This window comes from Buteo buteo, chromosome 16, assembly GCF_964188355.1.
Source record: "Buteo buteo chromosome 16, bButBut1.hap1.1, whole genome shotgun sequence".
Classification (NCBI taxonomy): domain Eukaryota; kingdom Metazoa; phylum Chordata; class Aves; order Accipitriformes; family Accipitridae; genus Buteo; species Buteo buteo.
Genome location: NC_134186.1, coordinates 14,506,343 through 14,525,231, shown reverse-complemented (window position 1 = coordinate 14,525,231; position 18,889 = coordinate 14,506,343). Strand labels below are relative to the sequence as shown.

Genomic DNA, 18,889 nt, shown 5'->3' with positions numbered 1-18,889 from the left:
CACACTTTTATCTTATGGCTTTTTTAAGAACAATTCTTTTTCAATGCGATTTAAAAAAAAAAAAAACAACAAAAAAAAGGAAAGAAAAAAAAGTTTCTTTGCTTAAGGACATGGGCTATTCACCCTGCCAAATTAAAACCTTTGCCACCTGGTTCAGAAACAATGCTATGTAGGTAGCAAAGTATGTGATACAAAATTTCATTAGAATAGACAGTCTCTCCTAGCCTGGCAAACTTAGCTGAAAAAGTTGCCTTTTCAAGTGCTTTTATATGTAATCTTGTGCACCTTCAAGGCTGGGAAGCCTAGAAGCACGTCCTCCCTCCCTCTTGGTAAGAACCACCTGTCTGGGCTGCAGAGGCTTTTAATACCTGTGCCACTGAAAGAATAGAAAGCATCTTACTAGCTTCACTGGCTTTTCATCAGGCCACTGGTGAGTGAGAAGGTGGTTGAGAGAAAGCAGTAAATAGCTTCCCTGTGTCGTTGCAGTGCTGGTGTTGGGAGGACAGGGACGTTCATTGCCATTGACCGCCTGATTCAGCAGATTGAAATGGAGAATACTGTGGATATATACGGAGTGGTGTATGATCTTCGCATGCACCGACCTTTAATGGTGCAAACTGAGGTAAGGCTGTCTTTCATCCAGCAGCATGTTTTTCAAATGTGTGTAATAATCCAGGAAGGGTGGACTCAAGACGTAGCTCAGAATTACAGGAAGATAAGATACTTAAGGAGCAATCTGAAATTGCTTTTATTTAACTTCCCTCCTTCCTGCCTCATCTCTTCCCACAATAGTAGTTGCAGCCAGGGACCGTAGTATGTCCAATCAATCTCTTTGCAGAGTGCTTTGTAGGACTGACATTTGCAGCTGGAAAGAATCAAAATCTGGAAAAGATTTTTTTGCAGCTTGTTTTACCCATATGAGTTTTGTCCTTATACCTATGAGCCAGAATTGTCTTGAGTCAAGTGGTCTTGGTGTGCATCTTTTCTTTTGTGTTCTACAGGAACACACATGTTCCTGCTGAAATTATCACTTTGATCCAAAATTTGTGTGGATTAACTTAAGCTGATTTGAAAAAGGCTGTAAAATCTCCATTGTGAAAGTCTTTTAAGAGGGTGTTAGGTATGACAGTAAATTTGATCCTGTTTTTTTACAGGGGGTTGATCAGATGACATCATGAGGTTCTTTCCAGCCCTATTTTCTATGAACTATACATACAACTTCTAAAAAATACTCTGATAACATTCAATGCAGTGCATCCAAAGCCTATATTCAGGAGCAGAATTAATTCCAAAATCTGGTATTTTCTAGAAATGTATTACCCTCTCTTTTTCTCCCATCAGGACCAGTATGTCTTCCTAAACCAGTGTGTTATGGATATTATTAGATCCCAGAAAGACAAGAAAACCGATCTTATTTACCAAAACATGACAGCAATGGCAATCTATGAAAACTTCACACCTGGGCCAGGCTTTGGGAAGGCGAATGGCTACCACGCATAGCCTGGAAGGAGCACAGTGTCTCCAGGAGGTGTTAGCTGCGCATAGGAAAGGGAGATGTTCTACTCATGTTTTCCGGGATCGTGTGCAGCGTCTCATGTCTGGCTTCTCCAGTTCTGTCCACGTTCGAAGATGTGATCTACACAATGCTGGCAGAGGAGCCACAGATTGGTATTAAAAAAAAAAAAAAAGAAAAAGAAACGAAACAAAAAAACCCAAGGAAAACTCTTTAAAGTTAACAGAGGAATCTTGCTTTTTCTTGGGAATTTAACAGTACTGATAGGTGAAATAGCATTTGCAGTATGAACGGTGAACTAGAATTTAAATATTAATAACACAAGCTTTTTATTACAACTTTATATGATTTCATTTACAGACACCAGGCTTGTGGGCTGTTTTAATATATTTAATTATAAGTTTCAGGAACATATTTTATCTACTGTATCTGGTTACTTAGCTAATAGATATGTGCCTCTGTGATTGATTTTTTTTTTCTGTGTTCCTTTTTATTTAAAGAAAAGGAGTACAAACAGCTCCTTCAAATGGACATTTATACTTGGAAATTGTGCCTTTTCTAGTTGCTACTCTAGAAAAAAAACAGCAGAGATTCTATTTTTGTACTGAAACTCTTAATGAGAACACAGATTTTTAAATAAGGCTTATGTCAAACTTAACTGTAGTTGCACTGTTGGCAGGACTGTCCAGAAGTTTGGAGGTGAGCTTTGTTTTTGCATTTCACCACAAATATCCCCTGCCTTAATGTTTCGGTGCCTCTGTTAGAGGAAAAGGAGTGTGGTCTGCCACTCTGAGCTTTAACTATAGGAAAAAAACTGAGCAAGTGAATATGTGAATGTGTGTGCGGGGGCGTGTGGGGGTGTGTATGAAGGACAGAATAGCTCCTCCCTGTTCCTGGCTGATACTCCTGTTTTTATACAATTTATAATGATTTATTTAAAGGTGCAATATATGATTTACTGAATAATGATCACTCTATTCTAATAGAGTTTTACTCAGGTTGGTGTCTTTTTATCATTGTTGTTGGTTTTCCTCAAATATATAAATCTGTGAAAATGTCAAAACTAAGGTTCCAAGTGTCCAAGCACTCCCAAACAGATTGACTGGCTTTATTGTTTCTACCAAAACAAATTGCATAAAATTTCTGCTCTAAAGACCAATTTTTCGGGTTTTTTAGCCATTCAAAACTGAGACACATCTTACCTGCCTGCATCTCATTGATCTAAAGTAGTTGTTTTATAATTATTTGCAATATACTGCTGCTGTCGTTTCAACTGGTCCATTTAAAAAGAGAACAAACAAGCAGAAAACCCCTAATTGCTGATTTTACAAGTCAAGGATTAGATTGGATTTATTTTGCTGGTACATAACTGTTAGACTTACGAAGGCATTACCAATGAAGGACTTCTACAGTAGCTGGGGGGGTGGGGGGTGTCTTTTGGTCTTCGGATCATTGCACTGGTTGCATTGCAGACGAATATGAAGTTTATGAATAATGCTATAGAATAGCTATAAAGCGGTGAAAATCTTATGAAGGTTTAATAACCAGAGTCCCTGGAATTCTGCTGCTTTTTTTTGTTGTTTGGGGGGGGTTGGTTTGTTGTAGCAGAGTTGTCAGAAAAAGCTACAGATACTAGGAGTATATGTGGCATTACAGTGGAACCTGGCAACCTTGCAGAGTTCACTGTCAGCTGAAGGAAAATGTAGGAATTCCTGGTGCACAACTGTAACTTTACAGATATCCAGAGGAATTTTTTACAACCTGGTGTGAAATTGTGGTGTGCTGTGTGTGAGTAAAACTGGAGGACAAACCACAGAGTGCTTCAGCTTTGGGTGGGTTTTTTTGATGGGTTTTTTGTTTGTGTTTTTTTTGTTTGTTTGTTTGTTTTTGTAGCAGCCATTTGTGGGTTCTTGAATATCTTTTTTTTTTTTCCTCTCTTTCTCTGAAATACTTTTAAAATAATAAATTTTAAAAAAACCCACGAGGTTAATGATCCTGCCCAACTCCATCCAAACTGGCAGTCCACATAGTGGATCTCTCACCCAGTATTCTTCCTAAGCTGCTGTCAGATGACAAACAAAGATAAACCACTTGGACCAAACAGAACCATTCCAAAGGAGCTGGGAGGGAGGAAAGTCTGCCCCTTACAGTCATGTTTTTTGGGGTTTTTTTTCCTCTTTTAATCTTTTAATTACTGCACATCTGTGCAGAGCACAGAGCCAGTATGTATTTTTCCAGGTCTCCCAAGAACTTGCTGCCTTAGGGTCGTGAATTCTCTCTTGCTTCAGAAGGCCCTTGTTTTGTATAGCACCGAAGAGAGGGAGATTAATCTTCTATGCTAGGTCATGTGTTTGCATTATATTGCAGCAGAACATCAGAAAACTAGCTAGAATGGTATGTGTTTCTGCCTAACCAACACCCAGATTGTCTTATAGAAGACAAATGTATCTGTCCAATTGTTTTGATGTTGGAAGCAGGTGCCAAATTCTCTCTTGTCATCTAATGAGTATCCATTTTTAATACAACTGTGTTTTCCCAAAACCGACTCATTGTGAGAAGAGAGTGAAGTTTGAAGTAAATGACCTGCGGATCCCAGGTGTAGGTGGAAGAAGTTGGTAAGGTTTAAAATGTTGTAAACATAAAGTTGGCCATAGTGTCGATGTGAGTAAGTCAGGCATGCCTCACAGGGTATCTCTGCAGGAAGAGGGAGGTTACAGGTAATGCTCTACTACCTTGTGGATCTGTCTTGGTCAAGACTTGAATTCCTGCAAATATTTTTTCCCTGCCTTCTGATGTTCTCTGTGTTATAATTGCCAAGATCTGTCTCTTTGGTCAGTGTTTTTTCTCGCTGTTGCTTATCTAAAGTGATGTGCTTTTCAGGCTGAAAGCTCCACTGTGTGGCAGTTACATCTCCTGCATTTCTGTTCTACTCTTTTTTTTTTTTTTTTTTTTTTTTTCCCCCATTTGGGGCCTGCTTAAGAAGGGAAAAGTTGATGTGTTTCAAATAAGTGACTGTTCAATATCTTGAAATGATGTACAAATTTTATTGTTTTCATATCTGTTGTACAGGAAATTTCAGCACATGTCTATAATATTTTTAATGGTTTGATTTGTTTTTAAAGATATAAAAATAACAATTAAAAAGCATCATCCTAGAGCACTTTTTGTCTTGTTTTTCCTCTCTTGGAGTTTCTTTTTGGTTCCTTTTGAATAAAATCAATTTGCCAAAATACTCATTTCATTTAGAAGGGCTTTATAGTGGATAAGGAAAGTGGGCTCCCATCCTCTAGGGTGACACTTGAGTGGGATGTGTATTATGGTCATTGGGGCTCCCTGCGAGGGTGTTAATCTGTTGTTGAGACTTGCCTGGCAGGACCAGGGCCCAGTGCTAATGTGTCCTGGCAGTTGGGTGATTTCTCTAAATGAAGAGCTTGGTACCAATTAAAGAAACAATACCTTCATCAAGGTCAATCGAAAGATTTCCACTTGCTGAAATAGCCTTGGGGGAGGACCAGTGTTTCTAGGACTCATTTACTTCCAGAAAAACAAAATTGAGGACTTTTTTACCCCTTGAAGGAGATGTTCTGTTGTCGGGGAGCAATGATAGAAGGGGGTGCAGAAATATCTTTGTAATGTTACAGCTGGCTTCTTGATTACAGGTTACCTGACTGTAGATGCATGTAAAATTACCTCAGTTAAGTCCCTTTCTTCTAAAATTCTTAGTTTCCATTCCTGGTTGCCATCTGAACCACCCCCAAGGAGGATCACATGCCTGGAGGGTGATACTGGCACTCAGCAGCTCTCCTGTTCATCACGGGGTGCTGACACTTACTGTAAAATCTTGTGATCCTCCATGGTGACTGTGCTGTGTTTTCTGAAATGGTGAGATGGGTGGAGCAAAGCGTGATTGTCTCATCGTCTTCCAGTGGGAGCATGTGCCAGCCACACGATGGTTGTCCGAGTGCTCTTGGTGAGACTCATGCTGCAGAAGAGAAGCTGTGACAACAAACCTCCCAGTGTAGGACCTGCAGCAGGCGACCACCACTGCCAGGGGCAATCAGCTTCAGGGAGACTTTTACGGAGCAAAATTTCTCACTTCTTTTTTCTTAATCACGTAGGTTTGAAATACTAGAACTTAAGTAAAGCCAACTGTTCTGGCTGTCATTTGGAGCGTTAGTCTGTTCAGGTGGGTAGAGCTGAACCTGTGTATCTGGAAATCCCATTCCATACCTGGTCTTGCAATGTATTTGTTTCACTGTCTTTGAGATTAAAAAGGTGGAGGTCAGAGAGGAGAGGACACAATGTTTCTGTCCTGTTCTTTCCTTGATAAATGGGATGTAGCCAGAAATACTGCTGCCCTTGCATGCCCTTTCCGGCTGGGTGTTATCAGGCAGCAAATGGAGTTTGGAGATGAACAGATGTGGATGCTCTTGCGGAAGAGGGTCATAAGTGGGAGCTTGGAAGGGAAAAACACCTGAAAACTTTGCACACTCTGCTTTTCTCAAGGAAAAAGAAAAAGCTCCTTAGCAATGGGAAAGATGCTAGGTCTTAACAGCTCCTGGGTGATGTGAGTAATTAAAAAATGCAGATGCAATCACTTTTGTCCAGGGGCAGAATGAGGGGCAAGCAAAAATCAACAGTTTACTTGCTTCTGAGGTAGGTAGGTACAGTGTTCTCCCACTTCTCATACCCACCAGAGAAGGTACTGTACTTCCTTTTTCCAGTTATTGTGGCACTGCTTCAGGGAGTCCCTTTCAGCTCTTCACATAAGACATCATGTTGTTGAAAGCTCTGGCTTTAAATGGTTCCATTTTCAGCACTTTGCAGAAGCATTTACAGAGTTGATACCAAACGGTGTCTCTCCAGTGTTGTGCTTCATTCCATTCTCCCTCCTCTCCAGCTGGGCAAACTCTGCCCATGCCAGCCTCCTGCCTGTGAGGCAAACGAAGCAGAAAACCTGACTTGGAAGCACCACGAGGAGCCGTTTCCTGCCTGCTTTGCTGGCTGGAGGGAAGGAGCTGTTTGTATACCTCACAAGGAGGAGAAGCTGGGAGCCCCTCAGACTATTTCATAGACTTGAAGAAGAAGATTCAGGATCCAGGCCTGTTCTTTGTCCCTGTTACTTAGCAGAACCCCATTTATTCATTCAAGTTGCTTTTCCTGGGTTTATTTCATTTTAAATTAATAGACATCATCTCCTAACAGCCAGAAGCAAAGCTAGCAAATTAGCCCCTCTCACTGAGCGAAAGTAGTCTAGTTTGATCTGAAGTGAGTTACTTTAACTCACCTTTTACTTCCAGCTTTCCAAGTGACTAGGGGAAAGGCAAGATTCTTTGGAACGATGTTCTGGATGTAATGCTAGTGCTTTGTGGGCATCCCTAGTGTATTAATAGTGCTTACAAGAAGATTTCCAGGGACACAAGCTGTAGTGTGCTAGGGACAGAGCACTCTCCATGCACCTTGCCATGTCTCTCCCCTTGTTTCAATGCAGGGCAGGATGGGCAAGAAGACATTTATCCTCTGTAAGAGATTTCTGGACTTTTTTTTTTTTTTTTTTTTATGTTGGCAGTTTTCTGATAGGGTGCTTCCAGTGTTGGGAATGTACTATCAGAAGGAAAACAGGCTGATCTAATGTCAGCTCTGATTAAGGTATGTATCTACTACCCAAAAGGTGTGATTGCTCTGTCTCCAGAAAGGAAATACAGTCTGTTCATTTCTGCTTTAAGCCTCCAGATGGCACATGATACCAACGTTCTTTCCAGGGAAAGCTTTTCCTGCCAGGCTGCTCGCTTTTTTACTTCCTTCCCAGATTCTGATAACCTCCCTCCACCGCATATGCTGTTTCCCCTTCCTTCACCTCACTCTGTAGGTGCAAAGCCTGTCTTCTCCAGCCCTGCCTAATGTCTCCTCCAGCCCTGGTGCATGTCAGTGGTTAAGCCCAGGCCACCGTGCCTGTGTAAGGCTGTCTGCCTTCTCCACAGGGGCTAGGTACCTCATGCTCATCTGTAGAGTGTTGTACACCTGCTCAGATGACTTTTTTTCAGAAACTCTTAAGTTCAGCAATAGCCTGACAATGCCAAAGAATCCTTTGCTTCCTTGGTAAGTGCTCTTACACTTGAGTCTTGCTGAGACTTAAACATTTTCTGATGGTGTGTGTAGTCTGAGGTGTAAGGGCTCTGGCTCCAACCAGCCTGGAGCTGGTTATTCTGCATTATCAACTGTGTGCTCATTTCCCAGTTTATCAGTCTGCTCTGCAGCTGTTCCCAGCAATAACGGATTTATAGGATTGCTAAACACAGTGCAGATACGTCAATAAAGACAGCAAACAATGACTTGCTTGCTCATACTGCTCAATATGAATAACAGTTAAAAGGCTATTTCAGTTAATGGATCTGTTTATGTGTGTGTGTGTAACACTAACTGTGATTCTTCCATGCCTTTTTTTGCATAAGTCCTTGGGGAGGTTTTAAATGCACCTTTCAAAGCATCCAGCAACATCTGCTGAGTTACTTTGGCTTCTTCCATCTCTAGCCTAAAATACAGCGAGATTTCAATGCAAAGCTCTAGTGATATATAGGTTTTTTATGAGTGCAGCTATAATGGAGATGGGTGTGTGAGGGAGCTTCAGCAAATGCTCTAAATCTACAGAAGATGTATCTACAACTACCCAGCTGCTTACAAACCCTTCTGCTTTTGAATGAGGAATAAATCAAAACTAGAAATAACACTTCACATCCAAACTTCCGATGCTTGTATATCAGTACCAGTCCTGTGGAAGATCTGCTCTGAGCAGGATTTGGCCAGGCTGACCGGCTCTCAGCTGCTGCCCCCTGCCCTGACCGATGCACCCAGTGCTGACAGTGACAGGCCAGGTTGGCATGTGCTGGAGGAAAGCTGAGCTCTGGAGGTCAGTTACCAAAATACAGAGAAAAAATTTCTGAGCAATAAGGGTCAATCCAATGTTTAAAACCATTGTAATTCAATAATAAACCATGTCTAAAGCTATTGTTCTTCCTCTGCATGATGATATCTTAAAAATGTGACTAAGATGCCAGCAAAATAGATTTCATAGTGTTACCTGCAGCGAGACCATCAATATTTTCATTTGTCAAGCTCACTGCCAGCACGTTAGTACCAGTAATGTTATTTCTATTAAGACGCTTAATGTTGCCACTTGGTATTTTGAAAATGAGCTTTTTTGGGTTTTAGAGAGCATTGCCTTTAAAAAATGCCACCAAACAAAGATTTGAACAGTTCACAGTACCTGAAAAAAAATTTTCTTGGGAATTTCTTTCCATTTTATTTTTCACCATTTGGACATGTTTTTTTAAGCAGTTTAAAGTAAAAATGAACGTTGACTGTTTCAATCAGGATCTAAGAGTATATTCCATTTTTGTTTCTCTAAAATGTGTTTTGTAGTCAAGGGGACTGAAGCCCTGAGAAATCCAAAGAAAGCACCAGTTTCAGTGGAACATGATCTTATCTCTGCTCCCCTACCCTTGCAAGTCAGATTAGAGAGGGAACGGAGGCATACCCAGAGCAAACAGCTTGCACAAGGCCTTGGCAAACTGAGCTTACTTTTTTTTTGAGCAAAACTAAGCACCCAGATAGAAAATGGTGGGACAGAGAATAGGGAATCTGATTATATCTGGATGTCAATCAGTAACACCCCTTTAAACTTTTTGGCAGATTGTAACCTGAACTATGTAGAACCGAAGACAAGTTATCCTAACACTGATAGCTCTTCTATGTGTAGATTTTGGTATTGAAATAGGTCAACGCACATAAGATGTATTTTTTCCACAGTATTCTCTGATCTAATTTATAGATTTGAGTTAAGGCCTTATTTTAAGCAACTGTGGAAAGTATATGCTTTTTCTGAAGAGCATTGTACTGAGCCATCCATCATGTGTATTTAGGTACTCAACTTTCCATTCCACAGCCAGAAGTTAGATATCTTTTTTTTTTTTTTTTTTCCTCTAGCGAAGTTACTTCAGTGCAAGGTAAGAATGCATGGCTGAGTAGGCTGATACTTTACAAATCAGTCTGAGGAAGGCAGAATGTTATTACCAAACCAGAGCCTTAAGGCTCTCTCAGAGTCACTGGCTTTAAATGATATTAGAAGTACATGGAAGTATTGTTCTATAGAATACGGTCAATTGGTTCTAGATGAAACACTATTATAGTTGCAATTTATACATAAAGTGATCAATATGTTGTAAATGCTTTTACTAGGTAGAGCCAGAATCTATATGAAAAAACAACCACCAGCACCACTGTCTGTAGAGGCTGCTCTCTCTGCCCTCAGAGAAAACATGACACTGCAATTTTTCCTGGGATTGGGCTTTCCCTCAGCGAACATTTCAACTTTCAAGGACTTTGTTGTTTAGTTTACTTTGGAAAAGGCAGGCTGGCTCTGGAAGCGTCAAGCTGGCTTCTTTCTGGGCTGGGGACAGAGCTGCTGAGGAGGGAAGGACCATCTTCTGATGAGAGTTTGCATTCAATGATATGACCAGAGGCAGGACATATAACCAGCAGCAGCATGAGGCACAAGACAGCAGTGTGATGACCATAGTCACCCTAATAAGTAGCATTTGCAATTGTCTACCGTTTTCTGGACTTCTTAGATAGAAAAATTTTAGGAGACATTTGAAGGCAGTTTTGCACAATGAAGCAGTTCCCTTCAGCAACATGGGCGGAGTGGGAGTAACATCAGAGGGGTTTGTGGACGATTCAAAGCCTGGACAATGAATGTTGGTATCATTAACAAAGACACACAATCACCTATGAAATACCACAAAAAAGATTGGCTAAATGAATTGACATCTTTGCCAACAGCTGCATTGTGGGGCTGCATCGCTTTCCCATGGGCTGGGGGAAGCAGAATGCACTCTTGCTGTGCTGGAGCTGAGGGGCTTTGGTGGGGAAAACCTGTGTGTTTTGCTGCAGGTGTATACTCCAAATGTTCACAGAAGTGATGGTGCAGTGCCTTTTCTTCTTGTTTCGCACAACAGAGAAGGGGAAAAATAAAGCATTTCCACATAGTTAAATAATTCCGTTGCAATGAATATAACATCTCAATAACCTAGGACTGTACCAGAAACCAGCAGGCAAACAGCAGGGTGAGATTAGTGTGGAGTCTCTTATCAGCCTCCATAGGGAAGGCATCATGCTCCAAGCTGACAGTGGCCTTTTAACTGTGCTGGTGCTAAGGAAAATTCTTACATGCTAATAGTCGAATTATGATTTCCCATGATTGAAAGTTAGGAGCTGCTAAGCATAACAAAGTGAGCTTCTCCTGCTCACTAGGACATCTGCCAGTGCTGTGATCAAATCATGGCTTTCCTTGGCCCACAGTCAGGAGCAAACTGCATATTCTTGATCAAAAGCACAGTCTGCTTGGGTGGAGACCATTTAATTATTGGTGACAAATCTGACAAAAGTCCTTTGAAGTGACAGTCTCAGGATGGCTCAATATTCACATATGGGCGAATCAGTTGACTAATTACAGCAATAAATAACCTTAGCAATAAAACTGAAACATAAGGTGGGGGTCGGAGCTGCGCAGTCACAGGCAGCAGGCGTGACCGTCAGGCTAGGAGGACTTGCTGGTGCTGAAGACTGTGGGTGGGGGAAGACTTGTTTGGGGTAAATCAGTTGTCTGAGGATGTGTCTGGCTTTTGGATCTGGTTCTTGCTATGCAAAAGCAGCTGAGGGGCCAGCCCAAGAAGTCACAGTGGACAGAGCAGCGTTTCTCTTCACCAGCAAGAGCTGGTGCCTTGCCAGCCTTGCAAAGGAGCTGGCAGGGCTCTGTCTCCATGTCATGGGCTGGTCCCCAGGAGCAGCTGAGGGCCCTCCGCGCCGAGCAGAACCACAGCACAGGAAAACAGGAGATACAATACGGCTGGAATGGATGGGAAAACCCAAAATAACTCGTGAGTTAAATGAGATGCCAACTACTCCTAAGTAACTTCACAGCAAGGGAAGAAAGCAAACAGAAAACACGGTGGTGATTAGGGTCTTGCTACACCTGGGCAAATCCCTCTGCCCTGGAAGCCAACCGTTTTAGTTGCAAGGACGGGTTTGTGAGCAGCCTGAGTATGCCTGCTGTCCCAAATCCTCCCTGCTCTGCTGGTAAACCAAAACCAGGCAGGCATCCTGAATGTGGCCGCAGGCCTGCTGCCTGCTAACGGGTGTGGGGAGGACTCATTTCAAAGGGCGGAAGTCTTGGGACCCAGATGGATTCCCCTTTGGCAGCAGATGAAAGCCGTGTGGTTTCAGAACAAAGAGGTCAATTTTTGCATGTAGGAAATTAAGAGATCAGCTGAGTAATGTTATGCAAGCTGGAGGGGAAGCCTTAAAAGTTAAAAAAAGCACATTATACTTGATGCATTTGCCAGTGATGCTGACTGGGGCATTCTGTGCTAACTGAAGTTGCAGTACAGCGCAGGTGAGGGTGCTGGGCCAGCAGAACAGTGGTGACAACAGATTTACACTTCTTCTACACTGCAGCACATCACTGTCACTAAAAGGAGGAGAAACGGGGTTTTTAACACAAATCTGTTTGTGACTCTTTGGAAATGGCGGATGGAATAAAATGCAAGCAGTGGTACCTAGTACTTAAATTATAGAAGCCAGTAATAATTTCTTACTTTTTCTGAGTTTAGCTGTGCCTAGGACTTCCACGCTGGGGAGCTGACTTGGAAGGACCAGGCTGACATCAAAGGTTTTCTTCTAAGGAAGTCTTCATGGCTCTCATGCACAATCCGGTTGAGCGTATACATCAGTTACAGCAAGAATTCCTGTGGCACTGACAGTTGCAAACAACTTTTAAGATACGGGCTCACATAAAAAGCTACTGTGCTGTACATAGTACCTTATTCCATGGGTTTATACATAAGAGTGCCCTGAAAACACTGGACTAAACACAGAGGTGGTACTACTGTGGAAGCAAAGATGTACCTGCCACCCTGAGGGTGCGTACCTTGAGATGCAGAGATGTGGAGAACCCGAGTGCGCTGGAGAGAGAAAAATACACAAGGAAATTGTCCATATTGGCCACAAAAACACGTACAGCAAATCTAAAGAAGAATAAATAGTGGACAGACAATCACAAAGCTAACAGGAGAGAAAAGAACAAGTACAAGACTTGTAGTTTGATGATTAATAATATGCAGTGAGTTGACCTTGGCTGGCTGGAGCCCCTCACCCAACTGCTCTCCCACTCCCCCCCACCCCCAACAGGATGGGGGAGAAAATAAGATAAAAAAGCTCATGGGCCAAAATAAAGACAGGCAGACTGCCTACAAATTACCATCATGGGCAAAATGGGCTCAGCGTGGGAAAATTAATGTATTGACAATTAAAATAGGTTTGGATAGTGAGAAACAAAGACAAATTAAAACACACACACACCCCTTTTTACCCCCGGCTGAACTCTGTTTCCTCATTCCCAACGGGTCTGCCTGGGGAGGCGCAGGGTGATGGTGAGTGGGGCTGTGGCCAGCCATAACGGTCCCTCTCCGCCCTCCCTCCTCACACCTCCCCAGGCGGTTGGAGGGGGGATCCCTGCTCCAGCCGCCCGAGCTCCCCCTGCCCCTCTTCCCCCACCCGGCCTGGCTGCCGGCAGGGCTGTTCCTCACACTCTGTCCCTCACTCCTCGCTGCCTGTGTGGCATTTTGCCCTTTCTGGAGACCGGTTTCCCAGAGGTGCCACCGTCTTGGCTGTCGGGCTGGGCGGTGCCCTGTGGTGGGGCCGTTGAGGAACCGGCTGGAACCGGCTGGGTCCAGCGCGGGGCAGCCCCCGGCCGCCTCTCCTCACAGCGGCCGCCCCGCAGCCCCCCCGCTGCCAGCACCAGGGCACCAACACCTGGTGTGGGCCTTCTCACCACCACACAGCCATTAGGTGCGGGCTCCTCGTCTGACCTGGCCGCCACATCCAATCTACCCCGCTCCCTCCATTGCTCAGGACAGGACAGGCACGGCCCCGCAGCTGTCGCCCAGCCCTGAGGCTGCGCCTGGCCCTTGTGTCACCCGGCGGGTAAGTCTCCCTCATTCAGACATTTCCCTTCAAATAGAAATGAAGTGAAAATGTTGCTGAGAGAAACAGGGAGTCCCATCCCAGGCACGAGTGCCCTCAGGGCCCTCCGGGGCTGGCATTGCCCTGGAGCAGGTAGCAGGGGATGCTGAGGCAGCTCCTTGGACCCCCCGCCACTTTGGGGGCTGAGGGGAGGTTGTTTTGGATCTCACATTGGGGGTTTCTGGGGCACGTGTCGGTGGCTGTGCCGCATTTTTGGGGGTACGCCAGGCTCTCCCCAGCCCACAGCACTGTCTTGAGGGCCAGGAAGGTTGTTAGGGAGCCCACAGGGAGGCTGACATTTCCATGCATCAGCTTCCTAGTCTAATACAGTGCTTCTACGCCTTCCCGAGGTCTGAACCAAACCGGTCAGTAAACACGCAGGATTTTGGGTTCTCTGGCAGAAGTTAGCAATGCCCAGAGCTGGGCCAGGCTGCAGGCTCACACCCTTGAGAGCTGGTGGCAATGAAGGGCTTGAGTTGATGAGTCGTGCTGATTGATCCTCGTGCAAGTGGAAGGGGAGAGGGGGTGAGGGTGGAGGGATTCATGAATAATTAAACACTGAGATGGAGCAACATACATAATGCATGATAAATTAGTCCAAGCACAGCAGAGGAAGCATGCGTAAAGTTTGTTTCAACAACCATAAAATGGGATGTGACAAGGTATTTATGCCAGAACAGCTGTTTGCTAAAATTTTTCATTTATTTATATGGATTTCCTCCCCCTCGCAGTTAGGGGTTCTGCTTAGAGTGGGACAGAAATCGGCAACTGAGCTGGAAAATAAATTTGATTCCTGCTGGGTCCCAGTCCAGCACTCTCCCTGCCTGGGAGATCTCTGTCCTTGCTTGGTACGAGACTTTCCTATTTGATAATCTGATGGAATATTTCCCGTGCTGAGAGTCAGCCCAGTCATTTGGGTTGCAGTTTGATTGCAGTTAAGGTGGGTAGGGTAACGCTTGTAATTCCATGGAAACAGAGAGGCCTGTGTTCACTCACTCTAGCCTTTTCTGATCCCAGTTTCCCCAAATGTCTTCTTCCTTCCAAACTGTATTTGCTGTTGCAACATAAATTATTTATAATTTAAGATGTTACATTCATTACAGATGGTAATGAGTCTGCCAGCCACAGGGCATTGACTCTATACAGCAGTGTCAAACTGATTTAAGCGGGGGGCAGGGTGGTGCGTGTAAAAAAAAACCCAGTCCCTTCCTTTTTTTAAACAAGCTTGGCAGGTCTGTTCAAATTCAGTTTTCCTGTAAATAACACTAAAGACCAAAAGCTGCATTATTAGACTTGCAAAATTGCTTCATCTGAATCAAAGTGAGTTCTGAGAAACATTTTTTTTTTTTTTTTTCACTGTGAATCACTTAAGGTCTCCTTTCCTTTGTTAATGAATAAGCTAGGTATTTGTCATGATAGATCACAGGACACCATACACAGAAGGTGTTTGTTACAGATAGCTGGTACAGCTACTCTGACACACAAAAACCCCAGCTTTGGCAGAGCTGGCTTCATCCCTTTTGCTCATGATGGGCCGCACACAGAGTAGGATTGTGTGAAGCCACCAGGAGCTGAGCACTGAGCCTTTCCTACCACTCCTGCACCCTTCACACGAGGGCTTACTGAAACACCAGTCCTTTCATCTTGTCTCTCCTTCCAAGCTCTACCCGCTCCAAAGCAGCCTTCCCCCTTAAAGCAAAGGCCACTGAGTGTCATGCCTGCTGACCTGCCTGCTCCAAGAGAGGGTATCTTACTTCTCACAGGTGTAAACAATACACAGGGAAATAATTTTCTGTTTCTCTCTGCAGGCTGCATTTTTTTACTCTAGGACCGATGCATGGTTTCCGGTGGGTATTGCATTTCTTTGCCTAGGATTGCACTTGGATTTCTCTGTGTTTCTGGAGTTGACAGAATAGTACCCTCAAGCAGGGACTGCTTAAACTTGAGGTGGGGGAAAAATAGTCTGAGTTCTTCTGATTGTTTTACTATTTTTTCCTATACGTGGTCTTTCATCATTCCTTGCTAGAAAGCGTAGAACTATGGAAAGTGACACTGTCCCGCTGTCACTTGTGCACAAAGTAGATGTGAGGGGTTGAGTATAAAACAGCTATATGTTCTCTTTAAACATTAAGGTCCTCTCTCTCTATAAAAATATAAATATTAAAAAAACATGCAAATACTGAGCTCATAAAATATGTGAAAACAGGAGACTGCTGTTAAAAGGCTTAGTCTGCACAACCCCCTCACTGAGGACACACAGATGCAGTTGCATATGCAGGTGCTGGAAGGGATGGGGAAGAGGGAAGCAGCTTTTGATCTTGCGTTACAGAGAAGCCCAATGCAGTTTCAACAGCCTTAGCTGTAACTACAAAGATATGCTTCAGTTCCTTGAAGTGTTGTAGGCTTCCTGCATGCTGCTGGGCTCTCCCTGTAGTAAGAAAGTAATGTAACTCTCCCAGAAGTGACGCCCTACTTCACAAAGCCATCCTAAGGATAAATACACTAAAGAGAATAAAAATGTGCTATGGCAGGCAAAGCACAAGCATGCTATGGAAACTCCTCAGTGAGCAGGTTCAGCAGGCGAGCAGAGTTCTGCTTCTTTCTTTTTTTTTTTTCTTTTTTTTTTTCCTCCAGGGTTTTTCTCCTTCAGCTGTTGCAATGACTCACTGATTTGCATGGCCACTCATGTTTTGGTTTCTGAAAAGCTTTAAGCACACAATTGTGATGACGAAGTGCCCTGTCAGCTCCCTCTAATTCAGCTAGATTTTTTCTTCCTCTCCCTTCTCCTCCTAGTGCCTTAATCTAGATGGGTCTTACCACTTTAAAAATAAAGTGGGACACAGGCATGTGAGAGAGAAAAGGAAAATTTCTGAACTCTCTGCTCTGTTCCAAATTAATTAGAGCCAAAACCACCTCAAGTATGTGTAGAAAGCAGCTTAGAAAATGCTCTCCATTACTGCATTTAAACACCAAATCTAAAGTTTATGGTGAATGATAAACCAAATTCTGTGTCAGCAGCTCTCTGTGCAGTTTGACCACACTCGAAATGCACAGGAGGAGAAAATGTAGGTATTTACTGGGTTTCTAGTGCAATGTGTGCAACTTGCAGAATAAATCAACACAATGCTTGCCAGTGGGATGGGATACAGCACAGCTGCCTGGCCGACTGATTTTTCTTTTGTTAGGTATATGAAAACTAAGAAGTTCCTGGAGGCAGGGTGCTGTAGTAAGCTGCTTGGCATCCCCTTCTTTTGTATGCCACTGCTGTGGGTCCTGGCCTCCTGCTGGCTGTGTGCTCCCCTACTCCCAAAGGTATGGGGGCTCCTCAATTGCTTGTCATGTTTCCCTTAGTCTCCTTAAGACAGCTGCTTCCAGTAAGTATATGTCCTGCTCCTCTTTGCAGTCAAGACACTGTTTTCCTAAGCTACTATTTGACAAGCCTCTTTCCACAGCACCAAGATCGCCTTTGAGGGAGCACCCAGCATGTAATTGCCTTCAGAGTGGCGTGTATTCCCTGCCCAGCACTGCCATTGAATGGACAATATGGTAGTGTACAGTGGCTTCAAATGAAACCCCATGTTTTCCAAAGATAGCAGAAGATCCCCAGCTGGAAGAAAACCCTGTGTGAATTGGTGTGTGTCTATGCCAATTTACATCAAAGGAAAATCCAGATCATAAATGCTTGCACATGTAGCTTTCCAAGATCAGAGTACAAAGTCCAGGCTGTTGAATTCAGTTAGGCTTGTGCCTCTGTGCTGCCTGATTCTAGCATTAGCTCTTTAGGAGCCTCTTTTCCAGCTCCTCCAGTGTAACACAGCCTTCAGAACTGTGGGGGTAACATCTTTGGTTTGTGATCCTCCAAAGGCTGTAGTATCAGCATGTAAAGAGAGCAGAAGCAGCACTGTCTCACATAAATAAGTGAAAATACATCCATGTCAAAACAGGAGCTTAAAGGCAACGGCACATGAAAGGGAAAAGTGGCTATTGTTAATAACAGTCTTGCTGACCCTATTCTAATGCAACTCTTTTTTCCTTACCATCTGCTTTTTCATTAAGAAACCCCTCCCATTTCAAGATGCAGTGTAGCTTTCTGCAAAATCTTAACTTTCCAAGGGGTTGTCTGCACTACAGACAACTTTGTTCTCTAATACATATAGGTGAGGGTAAGTAATGTTACTGGTGAAGACTGGATGGTATTTTCTTTTCACTTGTATCAGGAGACTGAAATAAATGATGCTGGAAACATGGGCCTTGGCCTGCACTGCCTTCAGATTGGGTGGCAAGTCAGCTTTGCAGATGAAGCACCTTGGTACAAAACGTCTCTGGAAACATATCCAGATAGTTTTTACCTCAAAGTTAGGAGAGGTAAATGCCAGCAAGGGAGCAAAACAGTGTGCAGAGACCACCTGTGTGTTTTCTCTATTAGGATTTCATAGCAAAACGGGCCATCTGCTGTTAAAATACACATTTTCAGACTGGTGACATACAGGCCTGGTCTTCCTCATAGTGTTAATTTAGAAGTAAAGACCTCCTAAGGCCTTTCATGACATAACATGCATAACTGCAACAAATGCTTTGTCATCTTTAGGATTCACTGTAGGTTAGCTAACACATAGACTGACTTTTTTTTTCCTAGTAAAGGTAAGACCTAAGGTTTCCAGATATCCCGAGATGTCAGCCGGCCCTGACTGCCACCTCTGTGAAGTCTTTTTGCATGCTGAGATTTTTTGCTGCTGCTGTAGGACTGGCAGGGTGAAATCAAGGGCTCTTCCGAACAGCAATGAAGTCCAGGACGAACACGTGGGTCTAAGGACAGAATGGCTTCATGCAGCCACTGCAGCAGGTCAAACTCTGGAAGATAAAATCGAGGTAAGATTTCAATGGTCTCCATACTGCCCACCACAAACAACATCTCTGTCCTCAAGTGAATGCTAGGTTGTTTGAGCAGTAATTCCCACCGCTCCCTACAAAGCTAGGTCTGATGTGGAACCCCCACTAGCAGCGTGAATTTGCGGCTCCGGATGTCGCTATACTGCTTCCCAGCACATGAGGCACCTGCTTGACTGATTCCTTTACCCTTGTCAGTGTTCAGAATAGCTGTGCATCTCTTTTAGCCAGGCAAGTCAAGTGCAAGTTGTTTTTCATGTAGGATGACTGTGTACAGCAGCACAGGCAGAGGAAAGCTGAATTTTTGGAGAGCAGACCCTTAGTATGGGGCAAAATGCTCACCCGCACTCTGATGCTGATTTTCTTCTTTATTGGCTGCTCCTGAGTCTGCAGCCGGAGGAACGGTCTCCT

The 18,889-nt window shown here is 43.7% G+C and overlaps 1 protein-coding gene across 2 annotated transcripts in view; it reads left to right on the top strand.

Annotated features, from left to right (window-relative positions):
- The window catches only part of PTPRJ (protein tyrosine phosphatase receptor type J), a 77,926-nt gene extending 73,263 nt beyond the window's left edge, over window positions 1-4,663 (top strand). For both annotated transcript variants that reach the window (XM_075047940.1, XM_075047939.1), the window contains 2 exons: window positions 487-622; window positions 1,342-4,663. In XM_075047940.1, coding sequence (XP_074904041.1) covers window positions 487-622; window positions 1,342-1,500 — 295 coding nt within the window. In that variant the 3' untranslated portion in view covers window positions 1,501-4,663. The remainder of the gene's footprint in view (window positions 1-486; window positions 623-1,341) is intronic.
- Window positions 4,664-18,889: the final 14,226 nt, after the last annotated feature.